At 47.4% G+C, this 15,796-nt stretch overlaps 3 protein-coding genes across 4 annotated transcripts; all 3 read left to right on the plus strand.

Moving 5' to 3' along the window:
- Positions 1-3,002: 3,002 nt before the first annotated feature.
- LOC133898747 (uncharacterized) lies at positions 3,003-5,394 on the plus strand. The gene is made up of 3 exons (XM_062339433.1): positions 3,003-3,319; positions 4,328-4,402; positions 4,502-5,394. Exons 1-3 carry the CDS (start codon positions 3,149-3,151, stop codon positions 4,553-4,555), a joined length of 300 nt encoding a protein of 99 aa, XP_062195417.1. The 5' UTR covers positions 3,003-3,148; the 3' UTR covers positions 4,556-5,394.
- Positions 5,395-5,563: 169 nt separating this feature from the next.
- LOC133898745 (serine/threonine-protein phosphatase 7-like) lies at positions 5,564-8,938 on the plus strand. Of its 2 annotated transcripts, XM_062339430.1 has the most exons (5): positions 5,571-6,262; positions 6,728-7,231; positions 7,974-8,120; positions 8,340-8,447; positions 8,608-8,938. In XM_062339430.1, exons 1-5 carry the CDS (start codon positions 5,807-5,809, stop codon positions 8,695-8,697), a joined length of 1,305 nt encoding a protein of 434 aa, XP_062195414.1. In that variant the 5' UTR covers positions 5,571-5,806; the 3' UTR covers positions 8,698-8,938. The 2 variants fall into 2 exon arrangements, with proteins under 2 accessions (XP_062195415.1, XP_062195414.1); XM_062339431.1 differs by lacking the exons at positions 8,340-8,447; positions 8,608-8,938 and having other exon boundaries at positions 5,564-6,262; positions 7,985-8,121.
- A 185-nt stretch (positions 8,939-9,123) lies between these two features.
- On the plus strand, positions 9,124-10,282 carry LOC133898746 (calvin cycle protein CP12-3, chloroplastic-like). The gene has a single exon (XM_062339432.1). The coding sequence runs from the start codon at positions 9,626-9,628 to the stop codon at positions 10,046-10,048; it is 423 nt and encodes a 140-aa protein (XP_062195416.1). The 5' UTR covers positions 9,124-9,625; the 3' UTR covers positions 10,049-10,282.
- Positions 10,283-15,796: the final 5,514 nt, after the last annotated feature.

The following is a 15,796-nucleotide window of genomic DNA, read 5'->3' on the forward strand; positions in this document are numbered from 1 at the left end:
CTATCAGCGGAAAGCAAAGTAGATAAAGTTTTCTTTATCTTTTTCGTGTCTATATGTTCTTTTTCACAAAAATACAATTTTGAGTAGATTTTATGAACATCATGATTGTGATTTTTGACGGACTTAAAGTCGTGGAATCAGAGATGTGTCAATTCATGATTTGTATCGGACAGAATGACTGACTACTGCTGTTCATATTTGTTTTTGAGAGCTAGTCACAAAGTGCTCGAATTTTCTTCCATCATATACTTAGATTTGAGATTTTGGACGGATATGATGCCATATGTATAATGCATCATATTTAATATGATCTGGTAGCGGTGGATCTCCCTCTTGGGGAGGTTGGTAGTGCCTCTACTATTTCGCAGGACGCAAGGCTGAGCTTAACATCCATGCTGATGTTGGATAATTGTGAAATTAATACGATTGTTAATTCAATTGTATGTTATAGGGAATACTTAATAGCAAACACACTGAACATTGCAGATTTTTTAGAAAATAAGATCTGTAATACAATTTTATATCAATAAATAACACAATATGCACTTACTGAAAACACTGATGGCCTAAACATGAAAAGTACTAGACACATAGTACAATTTTGTTGGACTATTTTGCCATTTATTAAGAACCCAGGGGGCTTTTTGCAAAATAGCCAAGGTTTCGGTGGGAGCTGAGACAACCTGAGCTATAACCCATGCGACCTTTTGGCCCAAGCCCAAACGGGGCACCCCCCCCAACCCCGTGCCGTATAAAATGGAGATGTGGCGGCGGTTCAACCCTAACCGGCCGGCCCTCCCCCTCACTGTGCGTTCGCGCCGCCGCCGCCAGGGCGGTTAACGCTGTCTGCCGGATTCAGGCCAGCCGCCAAGTCGGAGCCTTGCGGGAGTGTCGCAGGGTGTGCCTGCCCGTCACCGTTGCGGACAGCCATGAGTGCCATCGCTTGCGCCGCCATGAGGGTGTGCCGGAGGGAGGCGCTGATGCGGGCTCCATCGCTGGACTGGCCAAGCCGCCGATCTGGGCAGGCCACTACGTTGTAGGATGTGGTCGTCATCGAGGCTGTCCTAGGGTCGCGCGTCCCAAAGGGTCGCGACCGGTGCGGTTACCGCCTTTGGGCAGGCGCTGCCTCCGGTACACACGTAGGCGCCACCATGAGGGCGAGGCAGCTTTGCTACCCAAACACGGCCGGAGGGCCGATGCAGGCAGCCGCTGTGGCAAGCGGCTCCGATGCGGGCGTGTCGCCGCGTTGCATTGGGAGTCGCCAACCACCGGTGGGGTGCGACCAAGCGACGCTGGTGGCCATCGGAGGAGCGCATGGTGGCCACGGAAGGGCGTCTTCACCGGCCATAGGGCATGCGCGTTGCACGCGTTGGGGTCCCACCATGGAGGACGCCCATGGTCGCTGCCAGTGATGGCCGGTGGATGGTAAAGCCGTGAAGGTGAAAGTATGCAGAGGATAGCATCCTCACACTTCATCAGAGAGGTAAGAACATAGTGATGAAAACATTAAATCTTACCCGTTGTTCGTGCTTGCTCGACACTATTTTCCTAAAGTCTTGTCCCTTGCGTGTGACTGATGCAGGTGGAGAAGTCTCCGTTGATCAAGAAGAAGGCAGCGAGGATGCAGAGGATGTACGCCGTGCTGATCTCCTGTTGTGGCCTGTTGTGCAGGGCATAGTGGATAGCAACTGCATCTGGGAGGCGCCTTCGTGCCTCTTTGTGCTTGTTGTTGATTGCTCTGTGGAGAAGGCAGCAAGTCATTGCGTCCTCTGTATTGGCATCGTGGTCTCGCATCGGTCTTCAGTGTTCATCCTTCGTAGCGCAGTGGTCATACGGATGATGTACGGTGCTTCTATGAGAGGACTTTGTGCCTCTATGTGCTTTCGTTTCTAGTGATTGTGTTCCTTTCGGTGATGGTGGCCGATTAGCGATTTGGAGAGAAAGTGTATGATAATGTATTACAGTAGGAAATGAAAATAAAGATAGAAAGTAAAGAATAAAACTTCTGTCTTTATTCAATGAGCTGTTTACATAAATATATATGATAAATGAATGTTATTGGAGAGATACATCCCTCTAATGGACACAATGAAAATATTTAAAATCTCTTCATCAAAGAACATGTATGAAGATACATATTTACTAATTGATCACTAACTATAATCAAATTCTAACAACTTTGAGTAGTTTCGTTCATGTGGTTGGTGCTCGTAGCCAGGACTTACACTTGCATTTGAGATCCGATCGAGTGTGGCCGCCGGAATCCGGTGTTCCGGCGCCGGGCGGAAGGTGAAAGCGGCGGCCGCACGGCCTTTCTCCTGGTTTCGTCCACAGGGACTTTACATGGCGGCATGCCATGTGACAACTGACAACCAATCGTGCGTGCGGCTAACCAAATATGTGCTGTCACCAGAAAAAGAGCAAGTAGCAAAACTACTGCGTTTTTTTCTTTAAAAAAGGTACAACATTAGACGTGCAAAGGTCTAGTGTGGTAATTGCATGCTCATAGCCTCTATGAGAAAGTTGGACGAAGCTGATGGGCCTAATTTTCACCGCACCTCCTAATTTTCATGTCTGAAATCACGCAAGATTTCATACGATTCAAATTCCGCCGGCAAAGAGAGGCTAGGGTTCGGGACTTTTGCCAACGAGCTTTTCTAGTGAGGATTTGTGCCTGTGGCCTTATAGAGAGGTCGGTGGGTGACAAGACTAGCCTAACAGAAGAGGTGAGCGTAGAGCCAGAGCGGTGAGGCTGTGAGGGTAAAGCCAGCCACGGGTTGGGCTACAGACAATCGGTAAGCCGGTGCCGAGACGAGGGAGCTCCAAACATAATAGTCATTGCGGCGGGGTGGCGTGAGGTTGAAAAAGGCTATGAAAAAATATGCGGTTGAAAATTAAGAAGTCCCAATTTTCACTAACCTAGGCCCTATAACATGGCCCACATACAGGTCCGGCCAGTTCCAACACAGCATACAACATGCCCACATGGGCCGTCCGACCCGATGACTGTTACACCGCCTGGTCGTTCCGTTTCTACCCCGCTGCGCTTTTCTTTCTTGCGGACCAATACCAGACACGAAGGCGAGCGGTCGCGTACCTGGGGAGCGGACCGGAGGGGAGGAGAGATCACCGGAGAGGAGGGAGGAAGATGGCTCCGGAGAGCGGGTGGAGTCAGGCGGTGGGGACCACGCGGTCGTTCGTTGGCAACGCGCTGGGCGGCCTCCGCGGTTGGAGCAGCCTCGCCTCCTGGACCGTCGCCGGAACCCTCGCCTACTACCTCTGGGTCAAGCCCGCGCGCCAGCTCCAGAAGGAGCGGGAGGTGCACACCTAGCTTCCTTCACCCCTCTGCTACTTCCTATCGCGGAGCTAGTTGGGATTTCGATTGGGTTGGCACGTTGCCCTCGGATCGCCAAAGAGGACGGCTGCTCGCGTCTCTGATCCATCCGTGCGTGCGTAGGTAGCCCCTGGGTATTGTTGAATCCAGCAGTTTGTTTACTCATGCGCGAATAACTCTGGGCGCCGAGAGTAGTTACGCATTGGATTGCTGGAAAATTGTTTCCGTTGGGCTGGTTTTGGTGTGAATAGTTCGCCTTTCTCCCTGCTGAATCTAGCCGTGGGGAAGCACGGCGTAGTTAGGCCTGGAACGTATTGCTCTTAGTATCTGCGGCCGTAGGGAGCTGACAAGACATAGTTCTTGCTGTAGCCATTGTTGCTTGTGGAATCAGATTATGAATCATAATGATGCTCTTGTCGACAGGAGTAGTGTGATGGAATAGTTGGGGTAAATGCTGCATCTGTGGAGTATGATATCAGGAGAACTGTTGCGATACCTCATTGGTGGCAAGTAGTGATGCTCCTCTTGTACATGTATTGCAGCTTAAATGTGACAAAAAAGTTCATGTGCCTCTTGTATCCATACAACTAACAAAGACACTAGACACTACAATCTGTGATAATCTAAATTCTTCACACTCCAAACTTGATGTTTTCTGCGGTGTTATTTAATAGTTTCACACTCGAGTAAGGCGCCCTTGCTTACCTAAACTTAGCTATGACAAAGTTGGTGATAAACCAAATGGTCCCTTTTTGTTGCAGTTTCTCTCTTTGCACCTGATAGTTTGTCAGTTAGCTCCCCCCCCCCCCCTATCTTAGTGTTGATATCATGTAGTTATATGCTATTTTTTTATATATTTCATTCAACTGTGTCGCTGGTCGCACCTCCTCAGAAACGATTTAAACTGCAGATATGGCCAATTACTTCAGAGAACTGCACTGTTATCACCTTGTTTGTCCATTCAGTTAACTTATGATGCCTTTTTCCCTGCAGGAGCGAGCTGCTTTGGCTGCTGCCTCTGATCCTTATCGTTATGTTGAGAAGCGAAAACCAATTCCTGACCCACAGGTAGCTCCATCCATTCTGTGTTAGATGCCATAAAAAAAAGTAGTTCCACAAATAAGTTCTATGGGTTATTTCCTTGTGCTAATTCGTGTGAGTGACTAGGATACTGGCCTTATTTATGGGAAGAAGAAGGAGCCTACAAAATTTGACGACTAGTTCCTCCGGGTATACCGGATATCTTATACCAAAATGTGCCATCCTTTGCTGTGCAACAATACAAGGAATGATTTCTGGAAGTCTGCTGGCTACATGACAAACGTTTCATGAAATTGTTGCTTCTACATGCTAACAAGTAGCAAGCCCACAATCGAATTGTTGCAGTTTGAGTACTTGAACTGAAGGAAGTAGCTGCTCACTATCGTCTAATGAGAAATGTAAATGCCTTCAGAATAGAGACATCGTTGCTATACTTTTTTTTCTAGCTAGATCTGGATGCTCACATGTTTATGTATCAGTGTACCAATGTATGCCACTCTCAGTGGCTATCCGTTTGCTCCCCTAGTCCCCTGCATACTGCTTCTGCGAAGTAATAACACCGTTGTTCTCAGACGGTGAGAAGAATCCATTGATTCCAGTTCCACTCTGTGCCTATGCTCTTCCATGCCTTCCATGAATTAGCTTTTGAGCTGAATCGCCAGGGATTGAGATCCTCCGACTTCAGCGCGTGACTTTAGCCCCCCAGTTCGCCGCCTGTTCCTGCAATCACCGATCCTGCAGCTACAATCGCCGATACATCTCCCCTTTTGCAGGAAATCACCCTCGCGTCGTCGTCTCACGCGCCGGCGCACCTCGCCGCCGAGGAGCTGATGGCTTATGGCACGGCAGGCATAGCTTGTACTACCATGGTTCATGATTTATTTCGTAGCACATGAAAAGGTTTCTTCCTTGATTCCTTGAGTTCTGACGTCCGTTTCACATCCCAGAATTCCAGCTGAATTGTTGTTGCGGCCTTGCAGAGGACGCATCCACACGGAAACGATGCGATCCATCCTGACGATGTGGATAAGCGGCTCTTTCTGATTCGTAAGTCGGTGAACAGTGATTCAATAGCTCACGGGACCTTTTTTTTTTCCTGTCCCCCGGTCGCTTTCGCTGCCGTGTCAGCTCCACGACTCGGTTCCGGCGAGCCCAAACCAAAGTGAAGCAGCGGCACAGGTGGATGGCGCAGTAAAGGAAAGGGGAAAAAACAAAGCAGCAGCAGCAGCCGCCGCCACCGCCACCGCCGCCGCAACCAACTGGGACGTGCGAGCCTTCGTCTCGTCTCGTCTCGTCGGTCGTCTCCCCCAAAGCAAAGCACACAAACCCCCACTGCAAATATGCAATTCGCACGAAACAGGAAGAAATCGTAAACGAGTCCCCAGAGGAAGAAAAAATCACAAACCCACTGCGTCGATCCCGATCCATGCCATGTCGCAGAGCGACGGAGCCGACGATGGCGGCACAGCCATGGCCGTGGCGGCGGATCCCGCCCCCTCCCCGTCTCCTCCACCGCCGGTGGAGTGGCCGGAGGACGGCGTGCTGACGAGGGACTGGGTGGCGGGGCTCACCTCGACGCTGGACTGGTGCTCGCGCCACGTCCCCGCGGACCGCCTCCCGTCCGTGCTCCCGGCGCCGCTCGTCCAGCGGCTGGTCCTCGCCGCGGCTGCCATCCTCCACCGCGAGCCCAACCTCGTCCGCGTCGATCCGCGGCCCGGCCAGGCCGTCGTCGTCGTCGGGGACGTACACGGCCAGCTCCACGACGTCATCTTCCTGCTCCGGGACGCCGGGTTCCCCTCCGAGGAGCGATTCTTCGTCTTCAACGGGGATTACGTGGATCGCGGCGCCTGGGGGCTCGAGACGTTCCTCCTACTCTTGGCTTGGAAGGTGAATTGTGCAGATTCAACTCATTTTAAGCTTTGCTGTCACAACACCTGCAAATTACGATTCCCAATTTTTGTGTTGGATATGCGAAATTGACGGGCGTAGTCGTAGATAGAAACGCGTTTAATTTTCCATAGGTAATGTAAATGAGCTGGGTCATTATATTGGCAGTACTGACTGTAATGATGTCGCCTTTTGTTTGGATTGGACTTAACAATTACCTATGACTTTGCTCATTTTGCTCCGTATGCAACTAAACTGAAATCAGCATAGCATTCTGAGACATAATCCATAATATTTGTTGTTGGTACTTGTTCGGTGAAATGTTTGTAGATTTGACAGTTGACACGCACTAGCATGCTTGTCCTCCTGTCACGTTGCAAAATTGATTTGTGTGTAAATTATGGTCAACCATCAAGCAGTGTAAAACATCACACGATGGCCATTAATGCGTATCATTTCTTTCAGGTGTTGCTTCCAAATTGTGTGTTCCTTCTTCGGGGGAATCATGAATCCAAGTACTGCACATCAGTATATGGTTTCGAACAGGAGGTAATGACTAAATATAAAGATCAAGGTCCTCAAGTTTATAGGAAGTTTTTAAGATGTTTTGAGGACCTTCCTCTAGCAACAATAATAGCAGGATGTGTATACACTGCTCATGGAGGGATTTTCCGTGGGACAAATGTGTTACCATCAAAAAGAGCAAAAAAGGGAAAGAAAGGTCGTAAATACAAGGCAGATTCCATTGTTGATCCGATGTCTATGAAGCTTGGATCCTTGGATGAGTTATTAAAAGCAAGGAGAACTGTTCTTGACCCTCCATGGGAGGGTGCAAATTTGATTCCCGGAGATGTGCTATGGTCCGATCCTTCCTTGGAGTTGGGTCTTTCCCCAAATAAAGAAAGAGGCATCGGTTTACTTTGGGGTCCAGATGTTACCCAGCAATTTTTGCGTACAAATAATTTGAAGGTTCGTTTTCTTTCACGTATTATTGTCGCTGTTATGTTTTAAATTATCTGTCAAATAGAATTATTTCTTACCAAAGTGTTAGGGTGCCTATTTAGTGTTTTGATACTAAATGCTTGCATTTTATATTGCACTGTGAATTTTGTCTAAAATCCATGGACAGAATACATTTTTATTTGTTTGGATTACAGAGTTGCAATTATGAACCTTCTTTCTACTGTCGTTTGGAGTACCATTATCTCTTATGTATCTATTATCAGAATGTTTATCTTCGTATTTGTTTAGTTGTAGTTCAGCACATATATGCACCGTAGCTTGTCGAATGATGACTGTTTACTACTACATATATGTGCAATTGCAGTGGCTGTGTGACTGGTTGACTGAGTATTATAGAACTCCTTATTCCTTAATAGCTTCAAGCATGCAGTAACATCCTAACAACCTTCTTTTTGTGAAAATTCTTTTATTTCGCAAAGTCACCTAAAATGAAGGCAGTGAATGCGAGATACTTATGAACAAACTTGGATCTACATGATCCTATTAGTTCAGTATTAATGCTAGGCAAGATAGCTTGTTGAATATTTATAGGCTTATTTAAACTGGTAGAGCAGGCACTCTGGTATGAAAAATAATAGTCTTGTAGAAAATGGAGCATGTTCCTTCATGACATTTGAAACCATGAATCATTGCAGTGCTGTGTATGTTTTAAAATCATATGCTTAATTCCTCTTTTGTTTGAACAAAGTTGATCATCAGGTCACATGAGGGTCCAGACGCAAGGGACAAACGACACAATCTCCTAGGAATGGAGAAAGGATATACAATCGATCATGATGTGGAATGCGGGAAACTAATTACTCTATTTAGTGCTCCGGACTACCCACAATTTCAGGTTATACTTATATCGTATAATTGGCTGTCGATCTTCAAATATTGATTCTGTTTTGTCTTTTTTATTCAAATTTAGTTAGAGAAAACTTCTAATTTGGCATTCATCGGTGAATGATTTAGATTCTATGATTAATTTAGAGGTTTATTTAGGTAATGTAAAAGATGTACTTTGATTCTTTATATTGTTGCACATGATATCACTATTTTTTTTCTGGTATAGGCTTCAGAGGACCGGTACAACAATTGTGGAGCATATATTGTCCTTAATCCACCTGATTTTGCCACCCCTGTTTTCCATAGTTTTGAAGCTGTAAAGCCTCGACCTGCGGTATGTGAAACATCTTTTGCTGCTAAGTTTAACAAACTCTATGTCCTGAATAATCATTGATTCTATTATGTATATGTGGAACTGCACATTGTAGTTTTTGTATGGGATTAATCTCTTAAAATAATGGGAAACAGATTAATCAAATAGGTTTTTGATGCAGGCGCATCCATACTATGATTTTGAAGAAGTGATCGACTCAGATGAAGAGCTAAATTTAGGCGCCATGGACAACGGCACATCGAGCAGATGATGATATCTTTTGCCTTGTATTTAGCATGCCCATTGCCAGCAGGAATGGAGAAGTGCCAAGTTTTTGTTGTAACCGATGCTAACGTTGCTGGTTTTGCTTTAGCCTTTTGTCACGTCTGGCAAGCTTATCTGTTGGTTCAATTTAGGTTGATCTGTATGTAGATTACCATGGCCAGGAAATGTGTCATAAAAAATTGATTGCAGGGACCAACCTGACAGTTCCAAGTATCTTAATTTGCAAATCTTTCTTTTGCCAATTCAATCAAAGGAATATCTTCTGTTTCTCGTGCAGGCCTTTGGTGTTGCCCAGTTGCACTTCGACACCAAACCTGCATGAGCCAGGCTCATTTCCCTGAGGATGTACTTGAATCAGATGTGCACAGGGCGATGTCCTAGCCAGCTGCATCGTTCGGCCTCGGGGATTCTTGTTTTTTGCATCGATCTCATGTTATCTGAAGGAGCTTGTTTGCCTTGTAGAACACAGTCTTTCAGCATGATACTTCAGGCTCCTTACTGTCATCCCATGTTTGCAAATATGGCTTTTTTTATGGTCAACAATGTTGATCTCTGTCGGTGCCAGCCCAAAAAATAATTACCTGTTCCTAAATTAGGGAAAATGATCCTATAAGATCTAGTATCATGTATTTGCATTTGGACCTAATTCATAGCGTTTACGTAACAATTTATTTTCTTTCTTGTTTCTTTACCTATGATTTTCTCTTGCTATGTTATAAGTTTTATGGTAAGTTTTTTGTCAAGTTATGAATTCAGATTTTTTTTGTTTAATGCAAATATGTTTTTTTTTCAACTGGAAAATGGGCTTTGAATACTCCGTCGTCTGAAGCTTCTATGCGTTTCCTCGATTTAGTCCTCCCAACTATTCATAATTCTGCAGAGCTTGTCGCATCCAATCGGTAGAGTCGACAGCAATGGCGTCACCATCCATCGCCTCCCTCTTCTCCGCCACGGCTCTCCAGGTCGTCGCCGGATCGCCGTCCTCCGTCCGCGTGTGGTGCCACGACCACGGTGCGCGCCATCAGCAGCAGCCGGCGCGGCGGCTGGTGGCAGCGGCGGCGGTGAAGCGGCGGTACAAGGGGACGGCGAGGAAGGAGGCGGCGCTGGCGGAGCTGATCGAGCGGAAGGTGGCGGAGGCGATGGAGGCGTGCGAGGGCCAGCGAGGGGAGGAGAGGGACGACGGGTGCCGGGTGGCGTGGGACGAGGTGGAGGAGGTGAGCCAGGCCAAGGCCGACCTCCGCCGCCGCATCGCCGAGGCCCCCGACGACCCGCTCGAGCCCTTCTGCGCACACAACCCCACCGCCGACGACTGCGCCGTCGTCTACGTCGACGACTGACCCCTCCCTCCCACCGTCCACTCCATGATCTGTGCGTGATCACAGCTCGGTTCTTTGGCAACGAATTATGATTTGCTTGCTTTACTGCTTGTTGATCGAGACTCGAGAGGGAAAAAACCATGCTTCAGCTTTGAGGTTCAATTATCACAGACACGTTAGTAATGGTATGATTAGATGTCATTAGCGTTGCTTCATCAGTGTGCAAGTATTTATAAAGTTCATGGCATTTCGGCTGCCCTTGATGTCTGAATCTGAATCTGATGAGCATTCCCACTTGTGGCCTGAAACCTGAACACTTAATGAAGTAACTCATAAACTAAAGCCAATGACATTTAGGGCCTGTTGGCAGATCTTCAGCTCTATTAATTCTTAGAGCCGGGTATCTGAATTCATGGAGCGGAAGCAATAAGTATATTGGAGGTGGTTGGGATTTTGTTTGAGTCATTTGTTTCTATTTTAGTCTAAAAATAACGACTTGATCTATTTTATTTTAACCTATAAACTCCAGATCTGAGATGGATCTAGATTTGAAGCTCAGGCAAACAGGGTTTAGGCTAGTGAACATAGGGGCAAAAGGAAGTTGCAGCAATGCCTGCTTTCTGGTGGCTTTGGCAGCATTGCACTAATCTTTGCAAACAACCATGTGTCCCTTCCCGGTTTTAGGACATTGCCGATCTAAATTTGGTAAGGATAACTGGATAACACAACGATCTGCACTTATCAATCAGTCACCGAGGTGAGGTGTAATCATACTGATAGATAGGTAAGGTAGTTCTTGCCGACATGTTCACTTGTTCAGACGATTGGTGATATGTAGGTAAGGTATAGCGATACGCTGTTGTTTACTGAAACACTGAACAAACCATAGCTGAATTGGTGACATATTCAGAGGATGGCTCTACCATACGATCCTTCTACCCTTTAGCCTTTCAGTTTTTTTCGCAACAGAGAGCCCATGATTCCCTTGGTCTCATCAGAATGCATACATTGCTGACAAGCACCTTCATAATGCAAGCACCTAGACACCTGTCGCGCCCACACACGCCGAATGTGTGCTTGCAATTGCATTGGTTGGGGGTGGCTCCTAATTTATTTTCTCTAGCAGCAAGCACTGGACGTCTGGACCACGGTCGATTCCAAGCGCATGTGACGATGTACTAGACCAGACTAGGCTTGCGGTGGGCGCAGCATATGCACATTGCACGGATAACTAGACCGGACTAGACTTGTGGTGGGCGCAGCATATGCACATTGCACGGATTGTTATTCGTACATGCTTCCCCTTGCGCCCAGAGCTGCGTCCAGCGTCCTTGATGCATGGCCTCTGCATGTTCTGAGAGGAACCCCGTCCTGGTTGCCACTTTGCCCCGTGGATGCATGCAATGGGCTCCAGCCTTATGCCAACACGAGGGATTCGGCTGGATCCCAACCAGCTCAGACCTAACATGCAGCTACCCCAGGTACGTGTAGTTTGTTACTTTGCTGGAGCAGATGGGCTCAGCGTACGACAAATCGTATCAATATACCGAGACGTACGCCTTATTCAATTCGTGATCGCCAACGAGACCAGCGAACTTTGATCTCCATTCTGTTGGCGCCACATGTTCATAGGAAGGTTTTTTAGTTCTAGGCCTGGTCTCAGGAGGACGAGAATCTGTTGATCCTAGGAGTGGTCATGTGCTTTTTGGATGTGCTGTGATAGACAGTTTAGGACGGACGATCCCCTAGAATTATGCAATTAAAATCCGGAGAAATTCGTTTGCGCGTGTTGAAACGAACAGTACGAGGGTCAACCCATTGTATTAATTAAGAATAGAGTCCCGGACGGGTGAAATTATGTACATGTCTAGAAGCAAAATCACAGGGACCCACTCGATACAATTTGCGCTAAAGCTTTTCGCGCCCGCTAATAGCCATGTTCGCAGCTCATCCTTGATCTTTGTGAGCAATGCAATCGTGGAGAGCTCCTTATGCCGAAAAATACGCGCGTTTCTCTAGTTCCACAGCTCCTAGCTGACAAGGATGATCGGTGACCGTATTGCCTTCTTGGGTACCCCTATGGTGGAAGAGAGGGAGGTCCTCCATTGTGTCACTTCTGTGCTGGATATCCAAGCCATCGTGCGACCTCTTCCCAGATCCATTTGCTATGGGCACGTTTGGATCCTCGGCCTTGCCAAGCGAGGAAACAAAGGTGGATGGACGTTTGGTTGGGTGGCGAGCTCACTTCGGAGCTCGCGCTGCCGGCAAAGGGGGCAGTAGTTGTTACGCGGCCACCCATGTCGAGCCAGCTTGTATGACGTCCATCGTGCTTGTTTTCTGAAATATTAGTTATCCTAGCGCTCTAGCCTTACGTCGATATGGAATGGATATGTCTTGACTCTTGAGCCGTTTTTCGTTGTCTGGCTGTCTAGTCTAACTGGAAACTGGCCTTCTTCCATGGGTGGGTGAATGTGAAACCGCACAGTGGGTTAACGTCCTAGCACGCCCATGCACGCGACACAGTTGCTTGGTTTGGCGTCAACATGTTGGCGAGTCCGCGCATCGCTCATGCTCCCGCACCCAGGTTAGTTCATTTTCTCGTCAATTCACGGTCAGAACGCTTGCGCAGAATCCTTCGCCAGAAAGTTGTCCATCCAAATTTTGGCGGGCTAACCCCGGCGTAATCCAAGCTTGCCCGATCTTCTTGTTAGCAAATTGAAGTCAACTTCACCTCACCCCGTTGCTGCTGACTCCTTCCTTCCTAGGAAAACGAACCAGTATGTAGTGCTGAATTGTTTATCCATACACTGTGGAGTACCGCCAGTGATCAACAGGATAGTTGAATCGCACAGCACCCTGCAGAAACCAAGTTGCGCAGAAATATCCTTCCTGTCCTGCAGATCAGGCCCACACTTCTCCACGTCAAACGTTCAAAGGCCGGACCTAGGACTTTTTCATTCCAGGCGGAGAAAAGATAAGATGCACACAGTCGTACGGCGCCGGAGTGATTGCACTTGCACCCCTCCCGTCCGTATCCGCTGCAGCGCGCATGCGGCTCGCATCGCGTCGAACCGGGCATCGCGTCGCGTCGCACGGATGGTTGCGTGCAGCGCCGGCTGCACTCGATCTCATCTCTTCTACGCCGATGCCCCCCCCCCCCCCCCCCGCGCGCGGCACGGCACGGCTTGGCTTGGCTTACCACGACCGGCCGTGACGTCCCCAGCGCCGTGCCCGCGGGCGAAACGGCCGGTTCCGCGGGACGTGTGACATCCGCGGGATTTCAGGCGGCGAAGCGGGAGCGGTGTGCGCGAGCGCGAGGGGCCGGGCGTGCCATGTGACGGGGGAGGGACGTCGGTCGCTTCACCTCCCGCGCGCGGCAGGTCACGTCGCGGGGCCCGAACCGGGGCGGGCACGGGACCGCGCCGCGCGAACCCAGCCCCGGCCTGCCGCTGTCCACCCGACTCGAGCAAACGTGCGGGGGCGGGAAGGCAGCCAGACGCTCAGACAGACGGGCCGTTTCGCCGTCCGCGCTGGGCGTCACGTCGGCGACGTGTCATGCTAAGCGATGCTGTACAAAAAGATGGCGATGTACGCGGCATATGCTTCTCGGCGTGCCTCCACGTATCTACGGCTCATTGTTTGCTGCTATATACTGCTACTGTCGTACGGAACATATAATCAACAGCCCGTGCCGACGATCAGTGGCGAAGCTAGAGCTTTAAAATCTGAGTACACGCTTTAATATATTTAGATCTAGATGATGTACATGTTTGAGATTAGATGATACATAAAAGGTAAAATTGAATTAATGCTAATAATCGAGATTTTATTTATTTTTCCCTGGTGCCAGTGTACTCGGGTGGGTTACTGTAGTTTTGCCTCTGCTGACAAATCTACATGGCTCCATCGACTGGATAGATGGAAATAGAGATGTTCTCGAATCAGGTCTGGATCCTGTTTTCTAATGCCAACAAAAACTGGTTTCTCGCTAAATCTTGGTGTGATATTAGTTTTTGATGGTGTAGATAAACAGATATTTTCTTGGCAGAAGTATTATCGATAATAACGTTTGTCAAAAGATGTTCAATCCAAGTCTGGTATCATGTTCATACGCACATAAGATCTGTTGGTTAAGAATCCAGCGGTACTGTAGTTCCCAACTAACATATGTTGAAATCTTCTTCCGGATGAGGTTGTTTAGTGGCACATTGACATTTGCATCAATCTCTGTCTTAAAACCCACGACGATCTCTTATCTGATGTCCTCGCTCATTGGCAACATTGACCAGAGACTTATGTCGATACGATATATTAGTGGTGGATTTAGAATTTAGTGATTAATATTTAGTATACATGGTATGAAGATTATAGACTTTTGATGTTTACTGTTGTGGTATGAAAAGGTGAACTCTTTCCAATTAATATATCGAATGGAGGATAGATGTTAGCTTTGACTCATATTTTGCTATGCGGTTTGATGTATTAAAGCAGGAAGGAAACAAACTGGCTCAACCAGAGATATATACTCAGTACAGCTACTATATACTTATTTTTTTGCAAAAAGATTGAGTATTCAATTGAATACCTTTGCACCAACGTGGGTCCACCCTTGCGAATACACAGAGACTTTGAGCGGTAGGCGGTAGCTTCCTTCAAAGAGTAGAACTATCAAATGCCACAGTTTGAGCTGAAGCTGTATCCCTCCGTGGAACAAACCTGAATCTGTTTTTCAGACCCAAGGCCAGAAATAACGGTACCTACGCGCGGCATCTTTCTCCTTGCGTGCGTATATAGTTAGACTGCTGGAGCGACCGACGGCTCACGATGGAGATGCTGGTACGCACGTAAAAGGGTAGCGGGGCAAGGGTGTTGACATTCACGTGGGGCAGCAGCGGAAGGGTTTGCACGGCGTACGTGTGACGAGCAAAAGGTGAGGCGGACCTACGCGCGAGGGCGTCCATGAGTCCATCGCCTCGCGCTAGCTGTGGTTGGTCGCGTCGCGTCGCGTCCGTGGATTACCTCGTCGCCAATCGTCGGATGCGTCAACCACGTAGCAGATGGCCAGCTCGGGTTGGACGGGACGGGATTAGAATAGTCGGGAGAGGAGGTGTAATTAAGAGGACTTTCAGGAGCCGATTAATTGAAGTTTTGTTTGGCATTGTCTGGCTCTCAACTAGATATTAGATTTTGAATTTGTAAAATAAAATAAAATAATTTAACTCTCTATTTTTAGATTAAAATAAAAATAAAGCAGAATATATGGTTATTATCATCAAATAGGCTCGAACCTGTTTAAACACTTAAGTATGTTTCTCTTATAATTCATTTATTCAAAGTATTTTTTAATTCTTTAATAAATTTGTTAGACCTATGATTTATAAATCATCGACAATATTGTATGGCAATAAGTAAATAAGCCGTGGGAAAAACTTTAGAGTAAGTGCAGTGCGTAGCTAGTTTGGGCCACTGCCTTGTACTCTTAAAATCATATTTACCAGCAGTAATCAGTGTGAAAAGTGCTACGTTTTTTCACATAAATCCATACCTATTTGATAACAGATTGGCAATAATTTGCACGCTTCTCCATTAGATTTGACAAAGAGACTAGCAATGTTTCGTGACATTGGGGGCAACAGAGTACACCGGATTTAATATGTTCTGTAACCACCACATTTTTAAAAAAAATAGAGTGGTTATTGCTTGCTTGGCTATGTAACCACCAACTCGGGCTACTACCACGTTTGAGTAGCCAAAAGATAACCATGGATG

The sequence above is a fragment of the Phragmites australis genome, chromosome 18 (genome assembly GCF_958298935.1).
Source record: "Phragmites australis chromosome 18, lpPhrAust1.1, whole genome shotgun sequence".
NCBI lineage: Eukaryota > Viridiplantae > Streptophyta > Magnoliopsida > Poales > Poaceae > Phragmites > Phragmites australis.

Coding starts and splice junctions, on each gene's coding strand:
- LOC133898746 (XM_062339432.1), top strand. CDS start 9,626: ATGGCGTCACCATCCATCGCCTCCCTCTTCTCCGCCACGGCTCTCCAG.
- LOC133898747 (XM_062339433.1), top strand. CDS start 3,149: ATGGCTCCGGAGAGCGGGTGGAGTCAGGCGGTGGGGACCACGCGGTCG. Junction 3,320..4,327: donor AGCTCCAGAAGGAGCGGGAG/GTGCACACCTAG, acceptor TTTTCCCTGCAG/GAGCGAGCTGCTTTGGCTGC. Junction 4,403..4,501: donor AACCAATTCCTGACCCACAG/GTAGCTCCATCC, acceptor GTGAGTGACTAG/GATACTGGCCTTATTTATGG.
- LOC133898745 (XM_062339430.1), top strand. CDS start 5,807: ATGTCGCAGAGCGACGGAGCCGACGATGGCGGCACAGCCATGGCCGTG. Junction 7,232..7,973: donor TGCGTACAAATAATTTGAAG/GTTCGTTTTCTT, acceptor GTTTGAACAAAG/TTGATCATCAGGTCACATGA. Junction 8,121..8,339: donor CGGACTACCCACAATTTCAG/GTTATACTTATA, acceptor TTTCTGGTATAG/GCTTCAGAGGACCGGTACAA.